Source organism: Plectropomus leopardus, chromosome 15 (genome assembly GCF_008729295.1).
Source record: "Plectropomus leopardus isolate mb chromosome 15, YSFRI_Pleo_2.0, whole genome shotgun sequence".
In the NCBI taxonomy this organism is placed as follows: Eukaryota; Metazoa; Chordata; class Actinopteri; order Perciformes; family Serranidae; genus Plectropomus; species Plectropomus leopardus.
The window spans coordinates 19,026,742-19,051,753 of NC_056477.1; the positions used below are offsets into that span (position 1 = coordinate 19,026,742).

Consider the following 25,012-nt stretch of genomic DNA (forward strand, 5'->3'; position numbering starts at 1 on the left):
ATGTTTATAGTCCCTTGCTCTTTAAATATATGTTTAGTTAAGTGAAGTGGTGACTATACATTAATACTACAATGCTTCTTTTTTGATGAGGATATTGATCCCCCCTCCATCTCCCCAAGGCTTACATTATTATCCCCTGGATTTACTCTGTAGAAATGGATTGGGCTTTGCAGATTAGTATTCAGAACATTACACTCCCTCTTCACCATAATGCTGTTGTGATTCTGTAATGGGCTGAGAGCAAATGAGAGCCTTGCAGCTGGAAGTGTGCTGTTTAGTATGTGTATTTATACAGTGTTTGTTTGCCTAAGTGCACGGGTATTCACATGCATATTTGTCTGTTTGTGTTTCAAGTTTTTTTTCTCGTATTTTGATGTCCTGTTGGATCTAGTTTCCTCTTTTGCTATTTCTAAATTTGAAGAGGCTTGGCTACTTTTACCCTTTCCCCGCTCCGTGCTTTGGATAAAAAGAGGCTCCTGTATAACATCAAGAGATTGACTAGCTTGTCTCCTTCCAGGGCCATTAAGTCCTCAAGATGCTGCTTTTGGAGGAGTTATTTGTTAAACCCACTCCACAGAAATGTTCATGTTGGTGGGGGAGTGTACCAAAAGATCTAGTTTAATGGCCCAGCTGCCAACTATAAATGTCTCCCCGTTTTTATCTCAGACATATATTTGATCTTGAGAATCTTCCGTAGTTTTTAACAAGAAGCCTTCTCCACTTTTCTCACAAACCCTCTGGTGATGCTCACAGAACCCTTTCAAGAGAATGGGCTATTTAAAGCATACGCACACACATATTATCTTATTTTGCTGTGAAAATCTGTGACTGTGATACTGTGGTTCATGTGGAAACAGCTTATTAATTATGTTAGCTATAAAATATCCTAAAAGCATTGCAGGAAGATAGAACAAGATATTACTGCAGAGTGGTCAGTTTCCATAACATGAAGTGTTTTCTCTGACATGCACATTAAGTAGCTAGTGAGTCTGCACATAATAGCCTGGTTTGAAGACTGTCGGAAAGACTTGTTCTCCAGAGAGAGTGTGCTGTGGACATTGCAGGATTCAGTATTGTTATTAGAATTTCATCCCAGTTATGTGTCAAGGCTATAAATAAGAAGATACTCTTCAGTATGTGTTTCTGTCGGGCATGTGTGTGCATCCACATCACTTCCATCATCTACTGTATGTTTCTTTTCATGCATTCATGACTGTGTGCACAGGTGTGTGCATTGTCAAAGTTGCGATGCCATTTACAGCTGTGGATGAGGTGGTTTCGTGTTCTCATGGGAGCTGCTCCCAGAGGACAGTTGCTTGTGCCCCTGATTGAGATACTGCCAATTAGAGTGAGCAGATGCGGACTGTGTGTGATCTAGCTGACACCCTGAAATGACTGTTTGAGTCTTTGTTAGAGTTCAATTTTTATTAGATTTTATTGGCTGGTTTCCACTGCTCTGAAAAGCCATTGACCCCTAAACCGTTATTTCATATTTATGCATCAGCATGATGTCATATTACCTTTGACATGCTATGTGAATCACATTATCATACTTTATTTGAGAGAGATGTTGATAAAAATAGTGGCTATAAATAACAGGATGCGGCTCTGACCTTCATTCTGGCTGTGTGCCGGCAGTTGCTGTAAACAGGGCTCTTTTTCTGAACAGTCTGGCAAGCTAATATTTATTTCTGACTTCTGTTGAGCTGTGCTCCATTGCAATATTGCTGCAGCAATTTATTAATTTGGATAATTAGATGACTGAAAGAGAGAAATGGATCAAGCTGAGGTAATCTGGGAAGAAAATGTGTCCTGTTTTCTGTAAAAAAAAACATGGTAACTCAAGAGGGTCAATCTTTCTTTTAATACATTGTGCTGTGTTTTGTAACATGTCACCCTGTCTTCATATCACTATAGTAAAAATGCAAGTCGAAAAAAATAAAAACATCATTATCATAGTCACGACCATCATTGTCATGGTTGTTGCTAGTAGGGTATGCAGTATGTTTTTAATTTTGCTCTACTCTAATATCCAACATATTGATAGTGAGAACAACACATGGAACACTGAGCAATGAGAAAATGGTCTAATGAGGCATCTTTCAACCTCTTTACTGCATCTAGAGGAGTACAGAGAAATTAAAAGGATTCCTTCGACCTGTGATCCTTGTCGCCAGCTGTTAAGCATGGTGCTATCTGTGATGCTGTTGGCAGCAAAACTGTGTGGAAATAATTTGGTGTGGTGATTGCACTGCATGGCTGTGTAAAAACCATGGAATATGTAGCTAATTTACAGGACCAAATCGGCCTGTGGTGCAAGCAGTTTTCTCTTGTGGTGTTCCCATATTGCAAGATGACAATGTCACCCACTGTTGTACACACACATTCAGTGGTTTCAGGATTAAATGCAGCGTGAATCAGTTGGATTTGGGTGGTTCTGCAAAGCAGAATGTGAACACATCCACATCCTTTGGCCCTCAAAAAATTGGAGGCTTTCCTTGTTGAGGTATGGTTCAATTTCTCACTAGACGTGGTTCAGGATGAGGCATGACAGAAATCCAATGAGGATTTAAGCTGTTGTGAAAAAAAATAGTACTATTCCTTATTGCAATCTAGGCTGGTTCCATTATTTTGTTGCAACTTTCATCCCTAACACGATGATACACAATTAAAAACATAAATAAAACGTATAGTAACAAACATACAGATAACAGATTAAAAATGAAAACAAAAATTAGGAAAGAATACAGTGTTAGCTTGATGCAAAGCCAGTTCAAATTTTAGCTGGGCTGCATGCAGCCCTCACAAAACATAGCAAAACATTTACTTAAACAGAAAGGTGGTATGTTGAACCCCCTACAGTGTTATGCAGTTGTACTGCATTTTAATATAGCAGAGTGTAAATGTAGGGATGCACTATATTGTATTTTTTGCTAATATGCAAATATAAAACAACTCATTTGGCTGATAACCAATAACCAAGATTGAAATATTCACTTTTATCCCCACCTAATTTTGGTGCACATCAAGTTTCCTCCATAGTGGAATTAACATCATGTTATGAATACTCTTGTCATGATGGAGACATAATAAAGGCCCACAATACTTAGGCCTATGTAATCTTCATTCATAGTGCTAATAACAAAAATACTTCAGCTTCAATTGAAGCTGCAAAGGCCAAGGTCCTCGGGTGTTTAGTCCACAAGACGCCCCGGCTCCCTCCTCTACCCGCCCGTCTGCTCCTATTATCAGTCGTCTCTCTCGCCGCATTGGTTGCTGTAGTTACGAGCCTGCGCGTGCATAAGGGCCTCCTCTGCAGGGGAGGGGCTGTAGAGACTTCACACTAATACGTCCACGCCATGATCCACGCTGTAGAGGGCTGTGGGGGCAGATCCACCTTGGCGCACTGCTGCAACCGGTCACAGAAAATGAAAAAAACGTGCCTTTTTTTCCCTTTCTGCCTCTAAGTGATTTTGTGTTTTTGGTGAAGGCCTACTAAATAGATAATGCAAATCAAACCAATCTTTAAATTTTGCCTATCCCTTTTAGTTTTGACCAAAAAAAAGCCTTCTATTTCAGTTTTAGTTTTTGAATTTTAAAACGAAAATCCAGTAACCACTCGTTTTTTAAATTTTATTTTTAATACTATATATATTATATATTCCAATGACCAAAAGATAAACGGACCCCCCCACCCCCCAGTGCCACTTGGAGTGTTCCGCCCCACCCTCAGGCACCAGAACACGGCAGCTGTGTATTTCCTGTGTGCCGATTAAGTTCCAAAATGGATATTACTGCCTTTGTTTTTGACAGTCTGCGTCAGTTGAACTGTAAGTACACTACTTTAGCTACACGTGAATATAGTTTTATATATATTCACGCCCTATAAAAATATTTCTTGCTCCACTTCAAGTCGGCTACCGCTAGTCATGCTAATTCGGCTCACTTAGCAGGTGTGTTGGGCGTTAGCTTCCACCTGCGCAGAGCTAAATGTTTGGCAGTGACTTTGCATTCAGCATACATCTTTTTCCTGACCAGTTCTCATTTGCAAGCTTGTTTTATTGTTACTTTCACATGAAATCTGTGAGTATGTTAGCTGGTACCACCCCTTAATGTGCCATTATGTTAATAGTCTATTGTGTGTGGAAGTCACCTATTTTAATGCTGCCTGCGTGCTTTGCTGTCAGCTCTTTTCCTGTTTCTTAAATTGGAAAGTTTCAGTGTGAGAAGCTGGCACCATTGTGGTCTTGCTTTCACCTTGTGGCAGTGTTATGCATAGCGGCAGGTAAATCAATTTAGGCAATCTGATGCCATTTAGCCCCTTATAATAATTGGGTTTATTTATTTGTAGGCTATGTTTTTTCTACTTTTTTTTTGTTATTTCTTCCTCTTCCGGAAACCACATATACAAACAAATATAAACTCTTAACCTCTAACAAGCCAGTTGATTTAGCAAAACAGTTTTTCCTAACTGGGACTTCTAGGCTATAACAGAGTTGGAAATGAGCACCAGACACCAGCCAAATGCTGGTAAAATATGCAGGTGGCTGCTGGATTTGCTTCATTCATCACCCAAAATAATAACAGTTTTCTGTTGAGTGGCTGGTAGATTTTAGGGCCAGTAGCCACAATGGCAGGTGGACAAAAAAGTAATTTCCGTACCCTGGGCTATAAGTGATTCTCCAGAACCCACCTGTGTGAGAGAATCCCCAATCAGCCAATCTCTCTCTTTCCTTTCAGGTGTGGTGCTATTAGACAATGATGTGCTATTACATGAGGTGTAATTAAAACCTGAAACAATTGCTGGGCATTTTTCATAATGTTTTGACATTTTATAGATTAAAAAATGAAGTGATTAATCAAAATAATCACTTAATTGAGATTAATAAATTAATGTAATCTCTAGTTTCAGACCCAGAGAACAATATCACCATTAGCTATCTGCCAAGTGATGAGCACAAGCAAAACTAAAATACTGGTAAAAAAAAAAATTGGAATTCACTTAATTATGATTAATCCAAATGCCATAAAAAGTCACTCAGTTCAAGCTATATAACTAAGAAAACCTAAAATTAAATAGCTTGCATGCTCTCCAGTTCGCCAGTACAGGCACGCACATTTGCATGCACACAAACACACTTGCACACCTTGAGTGACTATCAGTTTGCAGAATATGAGCCACATGTTCTAATAAGTGCCTAATTGACGCCTGCTTCCACACTTAATGACAAGCTGAATAGCGAAGCTAATTATGAGTAAATTTACTATGGACGAAGTGTTTCTGCAGACTGACATCAGGGAGGGGACTTTCTCTGAGCACAGCAAGACATCCTTCATACTGTGAATCTAAATGACACTGTACGTTAAGCTAACACAGTATGGTGTCTGACAGAACTTGGTAAGTGTAAGCTCACACACATCCACACATGCTGACTCCTTCAGTTAAATGCCTGGATACGTTTTACTGAGCTAATTGAGGCTTTCTCGCTTGTTCCTGCTGCTCTGTCAACATGATCAGCAACAACAACAATCAGCTTCACAGAGATTTTGATTTTATTGCAGTCATAAAAAAAAAAAAACAACAACAATTGATATGAAATACAAATATCAATGAATTGGGAGTGCCTAGCTTGCAAGTGGGGAGCAGTTTGAGACATTTTATTAAGTCTTTTGAATGGTGTGATAATCATGTAATAAAATATGTTCTCGAAGAATGTAGCACTTCAGAAACTCTCCTCTCTGTCATAACGTAAGAGGCTTAGGCCGGCTTCATGACGCTAACTTCCTATCATTTTAATAGGCTGCGAGGCACTAACTTCTGTATCATTTTAATAGGCTGCCAGTCAAACAAAGAAACACAGAGTGAATGGTGAAATACGTTGTCAGTCACAGAGCCTTGCCACAGACGATTAAGCAACTCTGGTCTCCACGTTGCATGGCCTTAGCGTCCATTTTTATTTATGGCACATCTAGTCCTTAAAAATCCACAGGTGCTACTTTGGAAGTGTGTCTTTTTTTCGACAACTGTGAACTTCCTCTGAACCTTTGAAAACTGAGTGTGGCACAACAAGCTCTTCTTTTTACTTCAGCTTGTTACTGAGAGCTGAAGAAGGGTATTTCTAGTGGTGCGAGGAAGGTGGGTGTTCGTGAGATCTCTGACAGGGAAGCAGTGATGTAGAGTTTCATGGTGTAGTTGGAGTTGATGCTGGGGACTGTCATGTACAAGACAACACCATTGAAGATGGGCAACATAATTGCAGTGTCTGTTTAAGCAATGCCTATAATTCACCCTACTCCAGCCCATTAAAGAAGCCACGCGTCTTACTTGTTCTCTCTGATCCTTAAAAAGCCTTAAAAGGCAGTGAATTAATTAAAAAAATAAGGCCTTAAGTGGTAATCATAATGTCTTAAATCAGTCTTAACAATGCTGAGACACTGGAGAAAGGATTTTATTGATTGTTTTTCTGACATTACATTCTACAATCTCAAAATAATTGGCAATTTTTGTGTGTGTTTTTTTTTTTTTAAATAATTTGCAGAATGCCTTGTCATGTCAAGATACTGGAAGCAACAACACTTTGTGGCCTCAAAGCTCAGAGCAGATGATCCACTGTTTGTCAGTTAGCTATCATTGGACAACACAGTGAAGAGAAAGGTCAACGAAAATCGGCTATTTTACCAATATTTTGCAACATGGCTGAAACCGCCACAAAGTAATGTATACGAGGCTCAGCATATTTCATGCAAAAAGATTTTCAATCTTGGCACGATAGGAGTCCAAGTCAGGGAGTCCCAATTACAGACTGTGAAACACAAAATTTCAAAAAAAAAAAAAACCTGCCAACTAACACCAGGTATTTCTCATAGGTCGTAAAAGTAATGGACATAGCTACAGTTACATTAGCAACAGTTATGTTAGTGTTTTAGCCCTGGAGGTGGGCGCTTGGTATTTCCCAGTTCTGTTCTACCCTTGTCCATGCCATGCAATATTTGGGGTAAAGTTTAGTGTTATCCCTACATGCTAATTGACATTAGTTCTGTCTTCTTTTTTTTTTTTTTTTAACAATTTTGTTTACTGTAAAACTGGTCTGAAATATTATTCCAAGTAGGTTTAAAAAGTCCTAAAAGTTCTAAACTTTAAGTTCCTTAAACTGAACGAACCCTGTCCTGTTCTGTCTTTGTCGAGAGTGAATGACAATCATATTTTTGTCTGTAATAATGATATTAACCTTTTTTTAAAAAATATTTGAGTTAAATGATTTTAGCAGCTTAAAACATATGCACCACAAAACTATGTGTCTGTTTGATCTGATAAATAGTGGTGTGATTCTGTAAATGTTCCATCATTGACCTTTAGTTTGCTCCAGCGTTTCTGACAGATTTATTACTTACATCATCAGGTCGAAATGTCACAGATTTGAATAACGCCAATTAAAATCAAAGCTACCCCCAACACTCATTTCATAGATAATCTTTCTCATATCCTGCCAGGTCTGTTTCAGACTGTTGTGTCGTGATTTGATGTTGACAGGCAGTGCGCTCCCCTGGGTGCAAGCTAATTTAAAAAGCAGCCATAGAGTAGCAGATGCCAGATTAGTGTCACAGCAAAGTGACTGATGAGGAGCCTCCTGGTCGCCCGGTCACATGCTGGCACTGTTGTACATATGCTTCTGCTTGTGGCCCCTTGGAGCTTCGTAATAAACGAGTGATTTGTATCTACTTGCTCAGCTTCTATTAACCGAGGGTTAAATGACACTTATGCTGCCTCTTGTATTTTTGCAATGAGGTACACCTCGCTTTTTGTAGTAGCTTCATGCAGCAACAAACCACTGTGCTTCTTTGTGACACAAATTTAATTTAAGTGGCACATAATTGTATTATTCCATCAATATAGGTAGTTAGTTCTGCACCACAACCACAAATGTAATGTGAGCGTAGAGAATGAGGTTTCTGAATAGCACTGAAAATTACACGCTATTGATTAACAATTATTTTTATGGCAGAGAACAAATCCTAAATGCCAATGAGATTATGGAATAGCACAGTTATAGTTTTTTTAATAGATATTTTATGGCCTATCTGTTATCGATATAAAAAAAAGAAAAGCTTTTTAAGATGTCTTCTGCTAATGGTTCATTTTTATAACCTGAACATCTTTGGGTGAATTGGTGAAGGCACCGAATTCTGTTTTTGCTCGAAAAGGGGTTGAATGACTCAGAACAACAGGCTGTGACAAGTTTTTACCTATGTGTCTATTTATGGCCTTTCCCAAGGAGCTACACTTTCACTCTGCTCGTGTCTTTTCCTGTCTTCTATTCTCTGAAAAAAAGACAAAAGAAGCTGGCTCTTATCCATGTTCACATTCAGTGTCATGACTCAAGGGCATTAAGGTGCCGGCAGCTTGCTGTAGTTTGATTGACTGTAGACCATAAGACAGCTGAGAGAAACACACCCAAATACCCAGGAGAACGCAATGACAAAACAGTCGTCTTCTTCAAGATCAAATGGCTTTATTTTCTGTAGGAAAATGACACATCTGAGTGACACATGTTAAATGTTAACACTGCACGTTGCTGTGTTTGCTGTGATCTGGTGTCGGAAAGAGATGCGCAGGTGTTCAGTACTGCTCACCACTTGTGTTGCTATGGCCTTTCTTTCAAGGCTGAGATTACACACTGAATGCACAAAATATTCAAAACACTCGTTGCATATAGAAGTCTAATGAGGTGAATCCAGGTGGATGCCATTATCCTCTTTAAGCGTATATAAAGGGGATGATTGTCAAAAATGTCAAATTTTACCTTCAGAATGTACTTACTCCTCAAGGGGGAGGGGTTTGTTTGATTTAGTTGGCAGTATTTTACATGATCCTGCTTTAAAATCTGGTATGTTTGCGTTGAACTACACACCATCGTGCAAACCAGCACAGCTATCTGCATTTGTTATGTATTTGTGTTTTTTATGGTGGGGGTGCTGCCAGTCACTGTCATGTGTAGTATGAAAAGAAGAGAAAACGTATTTCATAATATAAACGTGACATTAAAGTTGAAGCATTAAGGTTTAAACAATATTTTGTTTATTTTATACTAAATATACTGAAAAATATATATGTTATCGCTTTGCAAATTTTAGCTGCTTTCAGTAATTCTTGGTGGGTTCTTCAGGAGAGGCGACATCTAACATTACACACAGCCATCTGACCCATTGTTCCTAAAACATATTTATTAAAGCAACTTTGGAGAAAGTCAAACATTGCAACATGTATACGAGACTTGAATTTAAATGTCTTTAGAAAGAGGACTTCAAAGGTTAAACTGAATTTCTTTAAATCATCTTGAAGTTTAAAGCCACAGTTGAAAATAACTTTGTGTCATATTTGCTGAAAATGTCACTTTATTCTGAAAGAAGTACACGAGACAGGCAGACTGTGAAAAAACCCTCCACCTTTTCCCTCTGCCTCTAATGGCATTTGCTAGAAACAGACAGCAGCGCGATCAGAGAAAGCTGGAACAGCTGGTGGGCGGTGCTTGGTACCATTTCACTGTATCTAACATGACATTAACTCACCAAAATTTGTTTTATGAAAACATTTGAAGTAAGAAATAAGCAATTGAGTAACATAGTTTTTTATTGATTCATATTTGATAAGCGCTGCCTAATGTGACTTTTGACTGCAGTTCACAAGCATTGATTGACATGATTGACAGCTATGTCCTCCAAATGTAAGGCCATAAGAATTGCTACCCGCCACTTGAACAGGCAAAGTATTATATATAATATATATGTACATGCAATATAGTATATATAATAAGTAAGTAAGTAGAAGTAAGTATATAGTATATATAATATATAAGCTATCTGTAGCTTTAAATGGATACTTGTTTGCTTGTTAGGTGCAAGACCTGCAGAGTACCTCATGTACTGTTTAGTGCAGCTGACATATTGTGTAAAGGCTCCTTTGTTGTATTGTACATGTATTATGAAGTCTGTTTCCCCTAGTGGTCAAAAACACTTTGCATCTTTATTTGAGTCTAGGCTTGAAAAATATGGACAGTGAAGACAGAAAATACCAGCTAAAGACGAATGCAGGACATATCTTCTCCCCAGTCCTTTCCCCCCAAAATAAGGAATATTGTTTGCATAAGAGAGTGGCTTATTATCCAAATATGAAAAGACAACTAAAAGGAGCCAGCTGTGTGCTTGTGAGCTGACTACCATTAGTGGCCAGATGGAAGTCTGAGTGCTAGCTTGGCCTGACACTTGACTTGGCTGAGAGCTTTATGGTGAAATGCCTCCAACAGCTAAAGCTTGATATGCCATGCTTTGCCAAAGTCAGTATTGTATAATAAAAAAGGCCTCTTGTGTCTTTAATATGTTAGTTAGTTAGTTAGTTAGTTACAATCCTCTTACTTTCATTTCCCTTGGCTGTGTTAGGTGGTCAGAATAGTAGAGGCATAACATTAAATAACATTATTGTTTTTGGTACTGCAGCTGAGTGCAGACTGATGGCTGATATGTCCTGCTTCATTTAGACCTGCATATGTTGACATCAGAATGCGGCAGACTACCAGTGTTTAAATGGAAATATGATTCTCTAAGTAGATGTATGCCCCTAGCCCTGAAACTACCACTGGGCAGAGCCCCAAGTGTTGTAAATCCCTAACAACGGCCCTGCTGTACACACACAATTCATTCCCCATTGGTTAGAGGAATTAACTGTGAAGTGCAGGCATGGGGATGTCTGTGTGTGTGTGTTTGTGTGTGTGTGTGTGTGTGTGTAGAATGAGAGATGAGAATGACCCCAAACTATTGGCTCTATTTGTTATGTGGTTGCTGAGCTTCTGGAGCGGAGATGGGTGGATTTAGTGAAGAGGGTAGAGGTCTCTCATTTTCACTGATAGGGGGGCTCAGACATTGAGGGAATGACCAAAGAGTGGTGAGATCCAGTCAACTTCAATTACGGCCCCTTGCAGTTTTCCCAGAGGTGCACTATGGTGCCTTTAAGGGGGAATCAATGAGGTGACAAATTGTTGTGGACAGCAACCCCTTTTAGTTGTTGTGTTGTTGTGCCGGGGTGCTACCCCAAGCATGTGTGTGCGTTTGTGTATTTGAACGTGTGTCTGTGTTTGTTTGGCAAGCCTATATAAATGTGCAGCGCTCCCCATTTATGATAATTGAATGCTTTGGTCCATTTGTGTTTTGGTGGTTTATTTTCTGCTAGTGGCTTTAATGGCTTGTTATCTGTCTAAACCTGTTTTTAAACGCTCTCTAATGGGGGTTCACATGCATCACCCTCTGATGCTCAGTGCTGCTTTGTTTTTATCTCACAATAACAGTGTTCAGGTTTTTCTCAAGGTTATTGTTGTTGTGTCAAGCCCCTGTCATAGCCAAGGATGTCTAATGGCTGATGAGTGTCAACTTGCATGAGAGTGCGGGGAAACATATGTAGCTGAACTAATCAAGTGTTTTTAATGGTGGAAGGAGTCCATATGAATGCTTTCTGCACTGTGGGAGATTGTTGATCAGGAAACTGGATTAAAACTGGCATTGGGAGTATAGGGGAAAGCAATTCTGAACACAGAAAAGTTAGAAGGTATAAATAATCCTTTATCATAGTTATTGATTTCTTGAAGTATGAAGGTATTGTTATGGCTTGATTTAAGAAATAAGTGAATTCAAACTGTGGCCCACATCACCACGGAGTCACAGGAGTTATCATTCAAATGGTCAGCACTTGAAGATATGACATAAGTGTGTGATTTTTAAATTTCTCCTTTAAGTGTATTTATCTCTAACTGGTATTGCATATATTCCACATCAGATTTTATGACATATTGCCAACACAAATGAACCACTAACACAACTGGATCCCCTCAATACCTGTGGGTTTCCAAAGTTAGTTTAGATATTAATTCAGAAAGTAATGAACCCAACAGACAGCTGACTACTGTGGTTGGTTTTATCAGTGTAAGGGTAGAACAGTATCCTTAAGTGTAGTACATAGTTGTCTTTCACGTAGCGATCACATTGTTGTGTGTGTGTACATCTTTGTGCAGTTGACTGAGGGGTGTGTGTAGTGTCAATAATGCACGTCACATAAATGAATTTAAACATGTAGCAGGATGCGATTTTGATGTAATGTGCTTGTAGGGTTCTTTCATATTACTGTTTTATGCATGCGTGCCTAATTATTGTGTGTGACTGCGGTGTTGGATCAGACGGGCTGGTGTGATGTTTACTACTCTACAATCTTCTCATGAGGTTGGTGTAAATTAGACGCAGCAAGCACTGTTAGCATTCGGTACAAAAGTGAGCACATGGTTTGTGAATACTGTATGTGTGTTTACACAGTTGCCATGTAGGAGAGCTGTAGCTGTGTTGATGTAGCAGTCATAATTGTAATTCCACAACTTTGATCACAAAGATGTGATAGCATGAGAAAAGCAAAACAATACACGTTGCTTAGGTAAACAAGGAAAAATCACTACTTTGTATGAGAAAGCAGCGACGGTTTACATGATCACTGTGTACCAGATAGACATCTACTTAGTGTAAAGTCCAAAAATAGCAGTCTGATACTGTACATGTTATTACTGTAAATGTCTTGAAATCAGGACAGATACACTCTCTGCATTAGGCTTCTCACTAATCCCCTGTGTTCTCTGGCTAAGGTAAGTACTAAGAAGACTAACTGGTCAAAAAAAACAAAAAACAAGCACATCTCTAAATTTACCTTTCATCACATTTCAGCTTGTCACTTCTCTCCAATTTCAGTGCGTTTATTATTAATCCAACAGTTTTGAAACATTCCCTCTCATTTTTTTCTGACAGCTCCCCAGCAAGCACCCAAGAGGCCATGATATTAACGCAACACATTTCTTTTTTTTGTCTCTGCAGGAAAAGAAGAGTATGTCGCCACCTTCAAAGGCTCAGAGTTCTTCTGCTACGACTTGTCCTTGAACCCGATTCAAAGCAGCAGTGATGAAATCACGTTGTCATTCAAAACCCTGCAGAGGAATGGACTGATGCTGCACACGGGCAAATCAGCTGATTACGTCAACCTGGCACTGAAAAATGGGGCTGTCTCACTCGTCATTAATTTGGGGTCTGGAGCCTTTGAAGCTCTTGTGGAGCCAGTCAATGGGAAATTTAATGACAATGATTGGCATGATGTCAAAGTAACAAGGAATCTACGTCAGGTAACAGTACAGAGGGTGATGCAGAGACTCAGTAAATGAATCAAAACAAATGCACTTAAATCATTACCATCATACAATATATTATTTTTTTTCCAGACATTGTAATTGGATTGCTAAATTGAATCATGGTGGTGTTCGGTGGAGATAAAACAGAACCACAAGTGAGCAGGGACATCTAGATGTGAATCAAGTAACTCTATTAAGTTACAGTTTAAAGAAGAGGACAAGGCATGGCTTTAAACAGCATTCAAAGCATTCAGGCTTATTCAGATGCTTGACAACAATTATAGTTCCGCCTTTAATTTAACTACAAGATATATCAGATGAAAGACTTATTTACCCTTAAAGGCTACTGTAATTTATACAGTTTGAAACTGAAATATGACTTAACTCATGTCAGTGCCATGGGAATAGTCTTTATCAATGAAATATTTTAAGGAAATGTTTTATTTTTCATTACAAAATCATTTGACATCATTTTTAATTTTAGTTTGGCAGTGCTTGTTTAGATGTTAGTACAGTTATTGTGCACACATTTTTATTGAGGATGACTTTGCTATTTCAGAGTCTGAAAGAGTCTAAACATTGTGTACACATAACAAAATCTAGGGTCACTCTAATCAGTGTTTTATGAGCACAGGCAAAACCCTCTAACGGGATCCATAGGTTTTAATGGGCTCTCCATGGCCTTGACCACTCACCTCTGCATTATTAACTCTGAAGACACTCTGTAGTGACAGCGTGACCTGTTTAGGCGCACAAGATTTCTGACAAATTGAGACTTCTTTAGAAACCCCACTCAGCAGCTTGTGCCACTTACATTCTGAAACACCACAGGGTGGTTCATTCAAGACTCACATTGATTTCGCCAACTGCATGTGGCAACGCTGCTCAGAAGTGAGGGACTGGCTAGAATTGATTCTTCTCTGATTCTCACCAAACGCAGAGGAATCAGATGGGATGAAGAAAAGGTGTAAAGCAGAGCCTTTTGCTGTTGCTAGTGTGCAAAATCATCCACCTGTAAGAACAGATTGTCCTGGCAAGAGAGAAGCTACAGAGGTATGTGAATGTTTGTTGCTTTGCAAACAGATTAACTACTACTGAATTGTAGCAGGCCAACACTAAATGGTGTCAGGATGCAGCTGCCACTCTGCTAGTGGCAGACCACCCTCGGATGACAACAGTGCCAGGCTGTTGGACCCATGGCAGATCCAAAGGCTTTCTGAGGCCACACATCAACATGTTGTTAGTGCCTTTCAACAGTAACAACCCATTTCCCCTTTTCAATTGATGTAAGCCACCACTGAGCTAGTTGTTGGTTGGAATTTCACATCCCTGCTGTCTAAAAGTTGCCCCAGCTGTAGCAAGATCCCGATCACTACTTCCATTCATAGTAGGTTGATGTGTTATGACTCACTCTTCCCAGGGGGTCAGTTATCACAGAATATGGGGTTTCCTCCAGTACTTAAGGGTCTGACTGACCTCAGGCAGTGGGCGGAGTTCAACATGTAACGTGGCATTTGGGTTCTAACTCCACGTGAACAAACCTCTGCTACAGGTGTCTCCCGTGTTGCACAACATTGAGGAAAGTGATGTGTGGTGGTACCTGCTTAGGTGAGCAGCAGGAACTCTTCTTCCAGTGCTGGCTTAAGTGAATGATACGAAAACAATTCCCATTCGGGGGACCAACCCCCTGTTATCTGGATGAAAGAAAGACAGAGAAGATTTGCACTTTGCGTGGAATTGGCAGGTGTAAATCCAAGGGAGGTCTCATATCCCTGGTGTTCTTGAGGACCAGGAAGTCTTCCATTTAGACTTCTACCTGCAGTTGCAGCTCCCAGTCTGTCATTCTAGTGTTTAGAAAATAGTTTTCCAGGTTGTTGCTGGATCAGAGGAACACATGCCTACAAGGTGATTGAGGCACAGAGACACTTCTGTGCAATCTGCAAAGACTGGTCTGACTGCAATTACTGTTTTCATCATCTTTGTCCTTCACATTATATCCTAAAAGAAATCTATTGCTGCTGGATGTTGTTGACAGTGTTAGTTTAGGGTTAAGTTCAGCACCTTCACATGCTGAAGATGTGTGGATGCAAAGGTGTATACGCTTGACTATACGCTTGAAAAAATGTCAGCTTTTCAAGTTAGCCTAACAAGCAAAAAGCACCGTCAGACTGATTAGCCTGTGTTAAATGTAACAGCACATATTTCTTTCTGTTTATCCTACACTGTCAAACAGATTTCTTTACCCACATAAAAGGATCAAAGATTTGATCAGGACAGTAACACTTAGCTTTCCCTAGATTAGTTCCTGCTCATTTGGTGGGAAACGTTTGTCTTCACCTCAGTACCAAAGCTGCTTCTTTTGCATAATCAGCAAATTGATTATCGGCAAAACTAAGGATTTGGCCAGCTTGAACATTCACTGCATTCAAACCGTGAAAGAAAACCAAGCATATTGAGTGCATGCTCTGTGGGGGAATCAAAATGACCATCCTCCTCATTCTGTGTCAGGGTCTTCTTTGCTTTGTCTCATTGCAGTAAAGTGATCCTAAAGTTCATCAATAAGACCAAACGGAGGTACAGTATTGTATGAGCGCCGGAAAGTCTGATACAATGGATTGGACTCCAGCCTAAAACCAAGTACAAAAGAACGCAAATATTAGTACCAATAAAATAAATATAGCTTTAAAATGGTCTTGAACTTGGGACTTTGTGAAAGAGGGTCAACTGATGTGCTTTAGGCATTCTTTCTTACGATCCATTTGATGTCTGTCAATCATAACCTTTTGTCAGGACTTGGGTAAGGGAGTTTTTTCTGCTACTCAAAGGTCTGGTCACATACAGAACATGGTGCAGAAAACACCATGAGGAATTTAGGGAGTCACTGGTCGGGCTCTGGCACCTCTTGTGGAGCATTATTGTTATTTCCTTAGTCTGCTTTTTTCTTGTTGAACTTATTTTGCCCTTTTTTTCTCTATGTTACTAACATGCTTTGGAAACTAACATCATTCATGGAATGTGTCATTCTACTAACCAGTATGGTTTTTGCCGTTTAACAATGTACTAACAGTATTGACCATCATATATTATTTGAGTAACAATCGTTATTCTGTTCACAGTTTTTAATTTCCTTTCTCCCCCCTTTTCCACAAAGCACTCAGGCATTGGACACGCTATGGTAAACAAACTACATTGTTCGGTAGATATCATTCTAATTGTTTCTTAGTTTGGGTTTGCCGTGTGTTTCTTTTCTTTCTTTTTTTACTGTAGACGTCATTTACAAAAAAAGGGAAATTGCGGTTGGTACTCTTCTGCTTACTTTTCGAATCCTTTTTAATTTTCTTGGTTCATTCATTGGTTTCACCCTCTTTATTTCACTTGTTTCCTGTCCAATTCTGTTTGATCCACCTTTTTAGGAGCATCATTTCGAGCCTTTTGCATCAAGCTGTGGTTAATATTGAGGACCCTCTCCTGTCCGGCTGGCCTGATGCTCTTTGGCTCAGCCAGTTGTATCCCCATTCACTTTGCATGGCATGCACTTTGACTACGTGTTGCAAATGTCACACTGCCCATTTGTCAACATGACTGTGACAGTTGAGCTGTGTTTGTCATTGGTGCTTCTCTGGTGCGTTCTTATTACTCTTTGTGGTTCTGCAGTGTCCATAAGCTTTTGCATGCATCTGACACTGTGGCAAGTGTCAATAAACTGACCCTGTATCCCAGTAAAGAATTTTCTTTTTGTACGCTTGTATTCAAAAAGAAAAGGCAAATGCATGCATGTTTTTTTTTCTTTAATACCCTCAGTCATTGTCCTATACTAAAAGGTGATTATGCTTTTCATAGCATGTGCTCCCTGTCTAACCTAGTGGCACTTTCTGATTTCTTTTGTAGAACTGCTGGACGTACTAATATGGAACTAATAGTTTAACTAACCTAGATAACATTCTACTAACACCATTTTTGTGTCTGCTAAAGTACTTTTAAGTTGCAGTAGGGGCAATACTAACACTGTAGTATGGGCACTTCACTAACACTCTAACTAGAATAGCATTCCTTTGAAGGCCTGCAGTCTTCCAACTAATCAAACTGGACAAAATAATAATAAAAAACAAGAAAAAAGACAATGAAAACAGACATGAAAATGGGTTTAAAAAACATATAGGGAAGTCTGTCATAGACAGCAAGAAAGGAAAGGCAGTAACCTTGCAGTATATAGGCTGTCTGAGTATAGCGTGTCCTTTCCCTGTGCTTTGTTGTCTAGGTAACAATATCCGTGGATGGGATTCTGACCACCACAGGATATACACAAGAAGACTACACCATGCTAGGCTCTGACGACTTTTTCTATGTTGGAGGGAGTCCTAGCACAGCTGACCTGCCTGGATCTCCGGTTAGCAACAACTTCATGGGCTGCCTCAAGGAGGTAAACACCGCTTCTGTGTGCACTCTGAGGCTGGTGGGTGTACAGGATATGACTGGCTTCACCTCAGGACTCCAAAACAGGCCATTCCACCCACACACTGACCCTGTCTCATCCTTTACACTTTGCTTTAGTTTGTTTCTCCTCTTTTTCCTCACATACTCTCACACAAACTTTATTTTGCCTCTGCCGCCCCCTCAGTGCACTCATAATGTTATACACACGTGCACGCACACACGTGCGCTTCGAGGTGTCTGGTGTACCACACAGTCGCGCATAAAGAACAGTCTCGGAGTTTACCACAGGCTTCGTACAGCTCCGTCAGGTGCACTTCAAAGAGGAGCAGTGATCCTTAGATCAGGCAGTTGAATTTTCATGAGCAGTCAGACAAGCGACACACTTAACTACTTGCTTTTCTTCCACTGGGGAATATTCAGCACATGACCACTTACCTAATGACTTATCTTATTATTATTGTGTTTGCTTTTGTAGAAGTGTGTCTATTTATATAAATTTAACTCGTGCTAGAAATGTGCAGCTGGTTCTTAACTTTCACCTTAAATTTAAAAACAAACAGCACACAACAAGGTGAAGAAATATTCATGTCTGACTTATATGTTATCAGGACGTTCAGCACATTTTGTATTTGGATGTTCCCTGGTGAAGTGGGCCCCTTTGAATCTGGCTCACAACTTCCAGTGTGTCATTTGTCACTTACCCATTTACTCATATTTTCTACTATGTATGTATGTACAGTATATAGTCTACACCTTATCCCGAGAGATGAAACAAGTTAGGAAGAGGTAAAATCTCCCTGCAGAGAGGTTCATAAGTTATACCTTTCACTTTAAGCTATACAGTAGTATTTTTTATTTTTGCTGGTTAACAGCAATTCTGACCTAAAGCATTTACTTCAGGAGCCACCAGGGATACACAAAGATATCCAGCAGGCAAACCTCCAAAGTGCTGCAAAATGATCCCTCCATTTATCTTTTAATTTCAAATGCTGTTTCCCCCTTTCCCTCAACTCTCTGCTTTTTCGTTGTTGTAGCTTTTCTTGCTCTTGTGGTGTCCTACATTTTGTCTCCCACCTCAAGCACAGGCTGTCGTCCTCAGCGAACCTCTGAGAGGTCTGAGGCAGCTCTCTCTAATGAGCAGGCATGGCATCGACCACATGTCCACACACGTGTACAGCTCATTAGAGGTCTGGGTTTCAAGGGGGGTATCTTGGTTAACTACATGTCTTTGAGGTGCTGCAGATGTGGTGACAAAAGGGCTGAGATTGGTGCCCTAACTGCTCTTAGTCAGCCAAACTGCTCAGTGTATTGAATTACTCAAAAACTCGTATCTTAAATATAGTGCATGCCCGTGATTGTTCTCTGGAGATGTTACATAATTTCTCATCTTTTATATGCTGATATTTTAACATTTATTATTTAGTTGTACTAGACAATGCAGATGTCAATATCAAAAAGACATAAAGCGCATAAACTGTAAAAGCCATAGTTGATTGATGGCATGTTTTGAAGTGCCTTGCTGCAGCATTCGTGTGCAGATTTCAGTCTGAGGTGCCACGCCTGCCTGTTGGTTCTGATGGCAAAACAAACGGTGGTGCAGTAATTGCTCAGATGTCACAGCCCAAGCTTGATGACAAATTAGTGCAGCACTACTAGCACAGCACCAGTTGTAGCTCAGACCAAAGCTCCTTTGACTCTGAAAGGTGCCCTTTGTCTTGACTATAAAGAATTGATTCAGGTTTATTGGCTGTATCTGTTGCACCTTTACTCTACATGACTAAGGTCCAGCAGGCAGAGATATCATCTTTTATTCCTTTTACTTCTTTTTTACATTCTTTGTTGTGTCAGGAGATTCTTGTCAAATGACCTTTTTATTCCCATTCTAAAACATTTCGTTTGGCTTGAAAAATGTACAGCGCTGTACTTTTTTTCTTTTCAGTGGGTAGATAAAGACGTGGGAATAAAAGTCTGCCATTATCAGTTTCCTGTTTTCCGTGCAGTAAATACAGTCTGATACAGTCAGTCACAAAGCATTTACAAGAAAGCTAAGCCTGAGCTTACCTAATTCTGATGCAGCGCTATGAGCTCCATCTACCTGAACGGTTAGACACAGTAGATCTGACTCGGTGATAAACATAATGCTCCATGCAAATGCAGTCCCATAGGAGGTGTCCCCATTTTCAGGTGAACACTTAGCATGACAACAAATAAAGAACATGGGCAGTGTTTTCCACAGCTGTAACTCATGTGATTTGTCCCGTTAAAAGCTATATGGATTTACCAATGGAACTCTTTTGTTATGTAAATACATATGCATGCTAACGATAATTAGCTCCGTCTGTCACTTAATAACCTTATCTACCAATTTGCAGTGCCAGAGCGGTGTGGAAGAGATCATTGACTCTACTTGTGCTGCCCCGGGGGCAGTATGCCAGGCATACTATTGACAGCTTTGTGCCTAAAGTCTTAGCTGACACACTATTATATTAAAACCCTCCAAATGTATGTAATTGTGTTTTTGTGGCGAGGCAAATTTGAAATATAATGACCACACTGATGTTTTAATGAAAAAGTTTTGACATTCACCAAAATGTTAATTAGTGTCTCATATGGAAATTAGATGTTAGAGACAGAGGGATTCTTGCTATTACAGCTGCACTTATTCAAGATTCTCTTTTATTATGGTGATTGGATAATGACAAAGTTACGACTGTCTCTAATTTTTTGCAAGATTGTTGCCAATTATAGTAGCACTCTTGTTTGATTTCCAGACAGTGTGACGTACAGTGCCCCCCTACACACATTGCAGTTACTTCTTTGTCTTTAGAGATTTGTTTTGATCAGTATTTTAAGGACTTACTCCAGAGGCATCCTTCTATAGTGTTTAGAAGAGAATTTGATATGCCTTTAACGCTGCCTTGAAACAGGAGATTTAACATGAGTTTCACACACAAATGAAGTTGATTAATGAGAGAAACATTAGTTGAGAAGGATCAAGTTGGCAAATTGGTCAGTTGATAGTCTTGCTGTGCTATATGACAGTAATTATCATCCATGGTTAATTGGTATTTTAATGGCATTATGGTTCATTTTTTGTAATGGGCTGCTGCTGTCTGTCACTTCTGCGCCTGAGCTCTTTAGCACTTGGCACCTTAAAGGTCACACCACTTCATTTAGTGAAGCTCTCTGATGCCAAACCCTGTCTGCTTTACAGTGTTTGAGAATATAAACTGCTACTGAAATGAGGGATTCTGCAAAGAAAGATATGCATCATAGATTTTTGTGTTTCATCAGTTTTTTAAATGATTCACCTTACACTGCATGTTGCAATGTGCATGCTAATGCAGTCATTTTTAATTTTTCGTTAAGAAAGGCATATCTATCATCAGCCCACTTTAATTCTAATCACAGGCTGCAACAGGGGCCTTAATCAGCATTTTAGTCCACACCTGCAATCAAGGCAGCAGTTAAGATTTATCACTCTCCATCTCACTTTTCACACACAGACCCAAGAGAGGCTACCTGATGGAATAATTTTCTCTGACCATTATCACCATTGCCTTTTAAACTCAGGCTGTCTCCTCCTTTAGTTGACACTGGAGCTAAAAGTCAAAATGGATGTCTCAACTATTTACACTTCACTCAGCCAGAGTACACTGTGCATGTGTTGTGAAGGCTTCAAATAGTGAGCAGAGAGAGCAGGGCAACGGGAGCGACATTTGGTGCCACGTAAACACAGTTCCTCACGCATAGGTGCAGTGTGACAAAGATGACCAAGCAGTGCAAACCCTGCTTATGACACACTGTCCAGGGGGGGTGAAACGTCACATAGATTACTGCTGTTTTACATATCCAGCCCATTCATTTTTATAAAGCAAAGATAATTTAGTGCCCCAGGAGTTATGTTTTTTCTGTAGGCTGACGTGGAAGTTAGCTTTGCCCTGGTTCCCTCTTAAAAAGGCAAACAAACATTTAGATTTCACATTTTCTTCAGCAAGATGGTCAAATGAACACCACTTTAGGATTTTTGAAGCCTAAATTCGATTGCTAAAAGTAAAGCACCAGCATCATGCTATAAACGACTACAATACAGTCACATGATTTAATGTCCCCACCACAGCAAGGCTGTTAAGCCGTCTTTGGCTCAGCATGATGACATTCTGTAGTTATATTTAGCCACTTTTTTGAAACAGTCTTTTAAAAGAGACACATAAAAGGTTCAAAGTTCGGGTTTTGGGTATTTACTGACCTATTTTATTTTGTAGACCAAAATGTAAAAGTCTCTTAAGCTTGTGTTAACCGCAGAACTTATTTTAGGCTTCTAACTGAAAACCCATTTAAAGAATGTATTGACTGCAGGACGAGGGAACCGGAGGTCTTGAATGCTAACTAATTTTTTGGTTTTAGGACTCACGACTGGGGCACTCATTTAGATTACCTGGAACTTTTACATTTAAACAGCCATATAAGTAATTAAGAAGTACATTTCCACCATGTATGTTAGATATGTTACTGTATGTATGACTGTAGAAATGACTTTCTTATTGTACTCCTTATTCAGGTTGTGTACAAAAACAACGATGTGAGACTTGAGCTGTCCAGGATGGCAAAGCAGGGTGATCCCAAGATGAAGGTCCATGGCACTGTGGCCTTCAAATGCGAGAACGTGGCCACCCTCGACCCCATCACATTCGAGACGCCAGAGTCGTTTATCATCCTCAACAAGTGGAACGCTAAGAAGACAGGCTCCATCTCCTTTGACTTTCGCACCACAGAACCCAACGGCCTTCTCCTCTTCAGCCATGGCAAACCCAAGCAGCAGCCAAAGGACTCCAAGAGTCCCCAGACTCTCAAGGTGGACTTCTTTGCCATTGAGATGCTGGATGGCCATCTGTACCTGCTGTTGGACATGGGTTCGGGAACCACAAAGACCAAGGCAGTCAATAAGAAAGTCAATGACGGCGAGTGGTACCATGTGGACTTTCAGCGAGATGGCAGATCAGGTAATTTTTCAGTCTTTTAACATATACAATTTTGGTGGTCCTGTGAGATTGCATATGATGATAGACAAAACATATAAACACATAAAGAAAACATCTTACAACAATTTAGAGAATTCACAACATATTTTCACATATGCTGCTTGATGAAATTTACTACAATACAGACAATGCAACTGAATACTGACACCAACTAAAGTTCATGACTCATCAGTGATCCAGCAATTTTAAATTCCTTTTAATTAAAACAAACTGGCTAAGTGGTTCAGATATTGCAGCAGATATCTGCCATACACCTAATGTTTAAATTTGTAGCACAGTCTGTATGTGCATCGTTAAATTGGTATGGATGTTTTCATGGTTTGATCATGTTTTTCATGTCTTTCCTTTAGTTGCAGTGTGTTAGGCCCCCCAGGGCCACTGCATACATAAATGTTTGTATGTTTGTATGAATGATGAAGAACTTGTCTGTAGTCTGAATTGCGATTACAGACTAACACATAAGATACAGCATTCAGCAGAGATCTAGAGTTCCAACTCTGCTGTGCATCATCCAGATGAATTATTTAACTGCAACAAAAATACTACTGCAGGGTTACAGTTAACTTTTCTGTGAAAGAAAAAATCCATTATGATGTCAATGCTGATCTCTACTGAAAATCATAGCACTGGATGCTTGTTGTAAACAGCTCCAGTCATTTAATGAAAAAAAAGAGGTTTTAATGGCAGTAGCGTGTGGTGTAACCTATGTGTCATATGTCATGATTCCAGATGCATATTTGCCACAAAATAACTTTGCCCCCTCTCCCATCGTGTCCTCTAAGCCCAGGGGTCGCTCTGCTCTGGTCCCTGTTGATTTGCTTATCTAAGCAGCAATTTGTTAGTGTGTGCTTGGAGCCAAGGCCCTGCAATGTCATGCTGCAAATTAGATATACCCCTTGACCATGTTTTCCACTCCATCTCAAGAGGTGGAAATTAGATTAACTGTTTCATTACCCCCCCAAAGCAATGCTGGTCTGTGTTCTAAATTGAGCTGTATACACTGTTGGAATAGCTATAGAGCCCATTCATGTGCTTTACTTTGATATGGTGCCTCCAGCTGCATTAATCATTTAAGGTTTCTTATACAAAAAACAGGTCCAATGCTCTGATTGAGGAGGCTTACTCTAGTCATATACAAAAATATACAGTACTGAGTGGCTTGGATTCAACTTAAAATAAGAAAAAGCTGTGTGACTCCTCAAATAATGTAAATCTACAACATTTATTTATACTAGACCAAACTATAACAAACACAGTCTAAATTTGATTGTGTTAATGATCTGTTGAGTAGCCTCCCGTCATCCACCCCCACACACTAACGCACGTATGCACACACACAAAAGCTATGGAGCATTTTTTTTTTAGTGGAGCTTGCTCTACTCGCTGTTCTCTCTGTCTACCCTGCCCAAGTTTCCATGGAAACAGAAGGTGGTCTCTCCCAGGACTGAGACAGTTGCTGCACAGTGCTGTGCTGAGCTGTGCACTAATGACATTTCAGAATAACTTTTCTTCCTTTCCTCAAGACGAAGGCATCAACGCTTACATACTGGAGTGTAAAAGGGACATAAAAAGTTCTCTGTAATGTGATGACTTCCCATGTGAGAAAAGTAACAAAATGGTTAGAGTGGCGCACTCACAAACTGTTTAAAGTTACAAAGCAGTTTCCAAATTTACCACCACTGTTTTGTCTTTGCTCACCCTTTAAATTTAAGCCCATTAAATTCTGCAAGTTTGCAGTCCTCTGGAATCTGAAATCTCGCATCTTGAGATTTCCATGAACTGCACAAAGCGCTATTGTTTGCAGTGTGTAATGATGTGTGCATGGCACCTCAAATGGAAGCATTAGGTTCTTTTGCAGTTCCTTTGTACTGGAAAAAGCCCCATGTGATTTCCATTCCCACAGGATACATGTAATTTTAATGATGCATTAAATAGCGGATTTGTGCAATTCGAGTGGTATAAAAACTTTTTAATAGCTTTTATAAATGCAGGTTTTAATATTCATATTTTTTTTCTCCACAAGTTATTGCTACATATTGATATTTAGGCATAAACTGAGCTGATTCAAAGCTCTGTAAAATAATAAAATAGTTCATTTATGGGCATTGACTTTAAAAAGCGTGAAGGCGTGTCTTGATAGACATGAATGCCGTGCCATGCTGTGAGCAGTTTGTTACATTTATGAGAGCCTGAATGAACATTACCAATCTTGGTCAACTTATTATTCCGTTTTAATAGTCCACATGTGAAGCTCAGTCAGTCCAGTTTCCCCTGCGACATAATGCTAGCTTGGCTCGTGAAGGCTATTATACACCCCAGCGCCCCTTTGTT

At 39.7% G+C, this 25,012-nt stretch overlaps 1 protein-coding gene across 5 annotated transcripts in view; it reads left to right on the top strand.

Annotated features, from left to right (window-relative positions):
- LOC121954421 (neurexin-1a) overlaps positions 1-25,012 on the top strand; it is a 283,197-nt gene that overhangs the window by 89,111 nt on the left and 169,074 nt on the right. For all 5 annotated transcript variants that reach the window (XM_042501908.1, XM_042501911.1, XM_042501913.1 and 2 more), the window contains 3 exons: positions 12,898-13,199; positions 17,464-17,625; positions 22,201-22,642. In XM_042501908.1, coding sequence (XP_042357842.1) covers positions 12,898-13,199; positions 17,464-17,625; positions 22,201-22,642 — 906 coding nt within the window. The remainder of the gene's footprint in view (positions 1-12,897; positions 13,200-17,463; positions 17,626-22,200; positions 22,643-25,012) is intronic.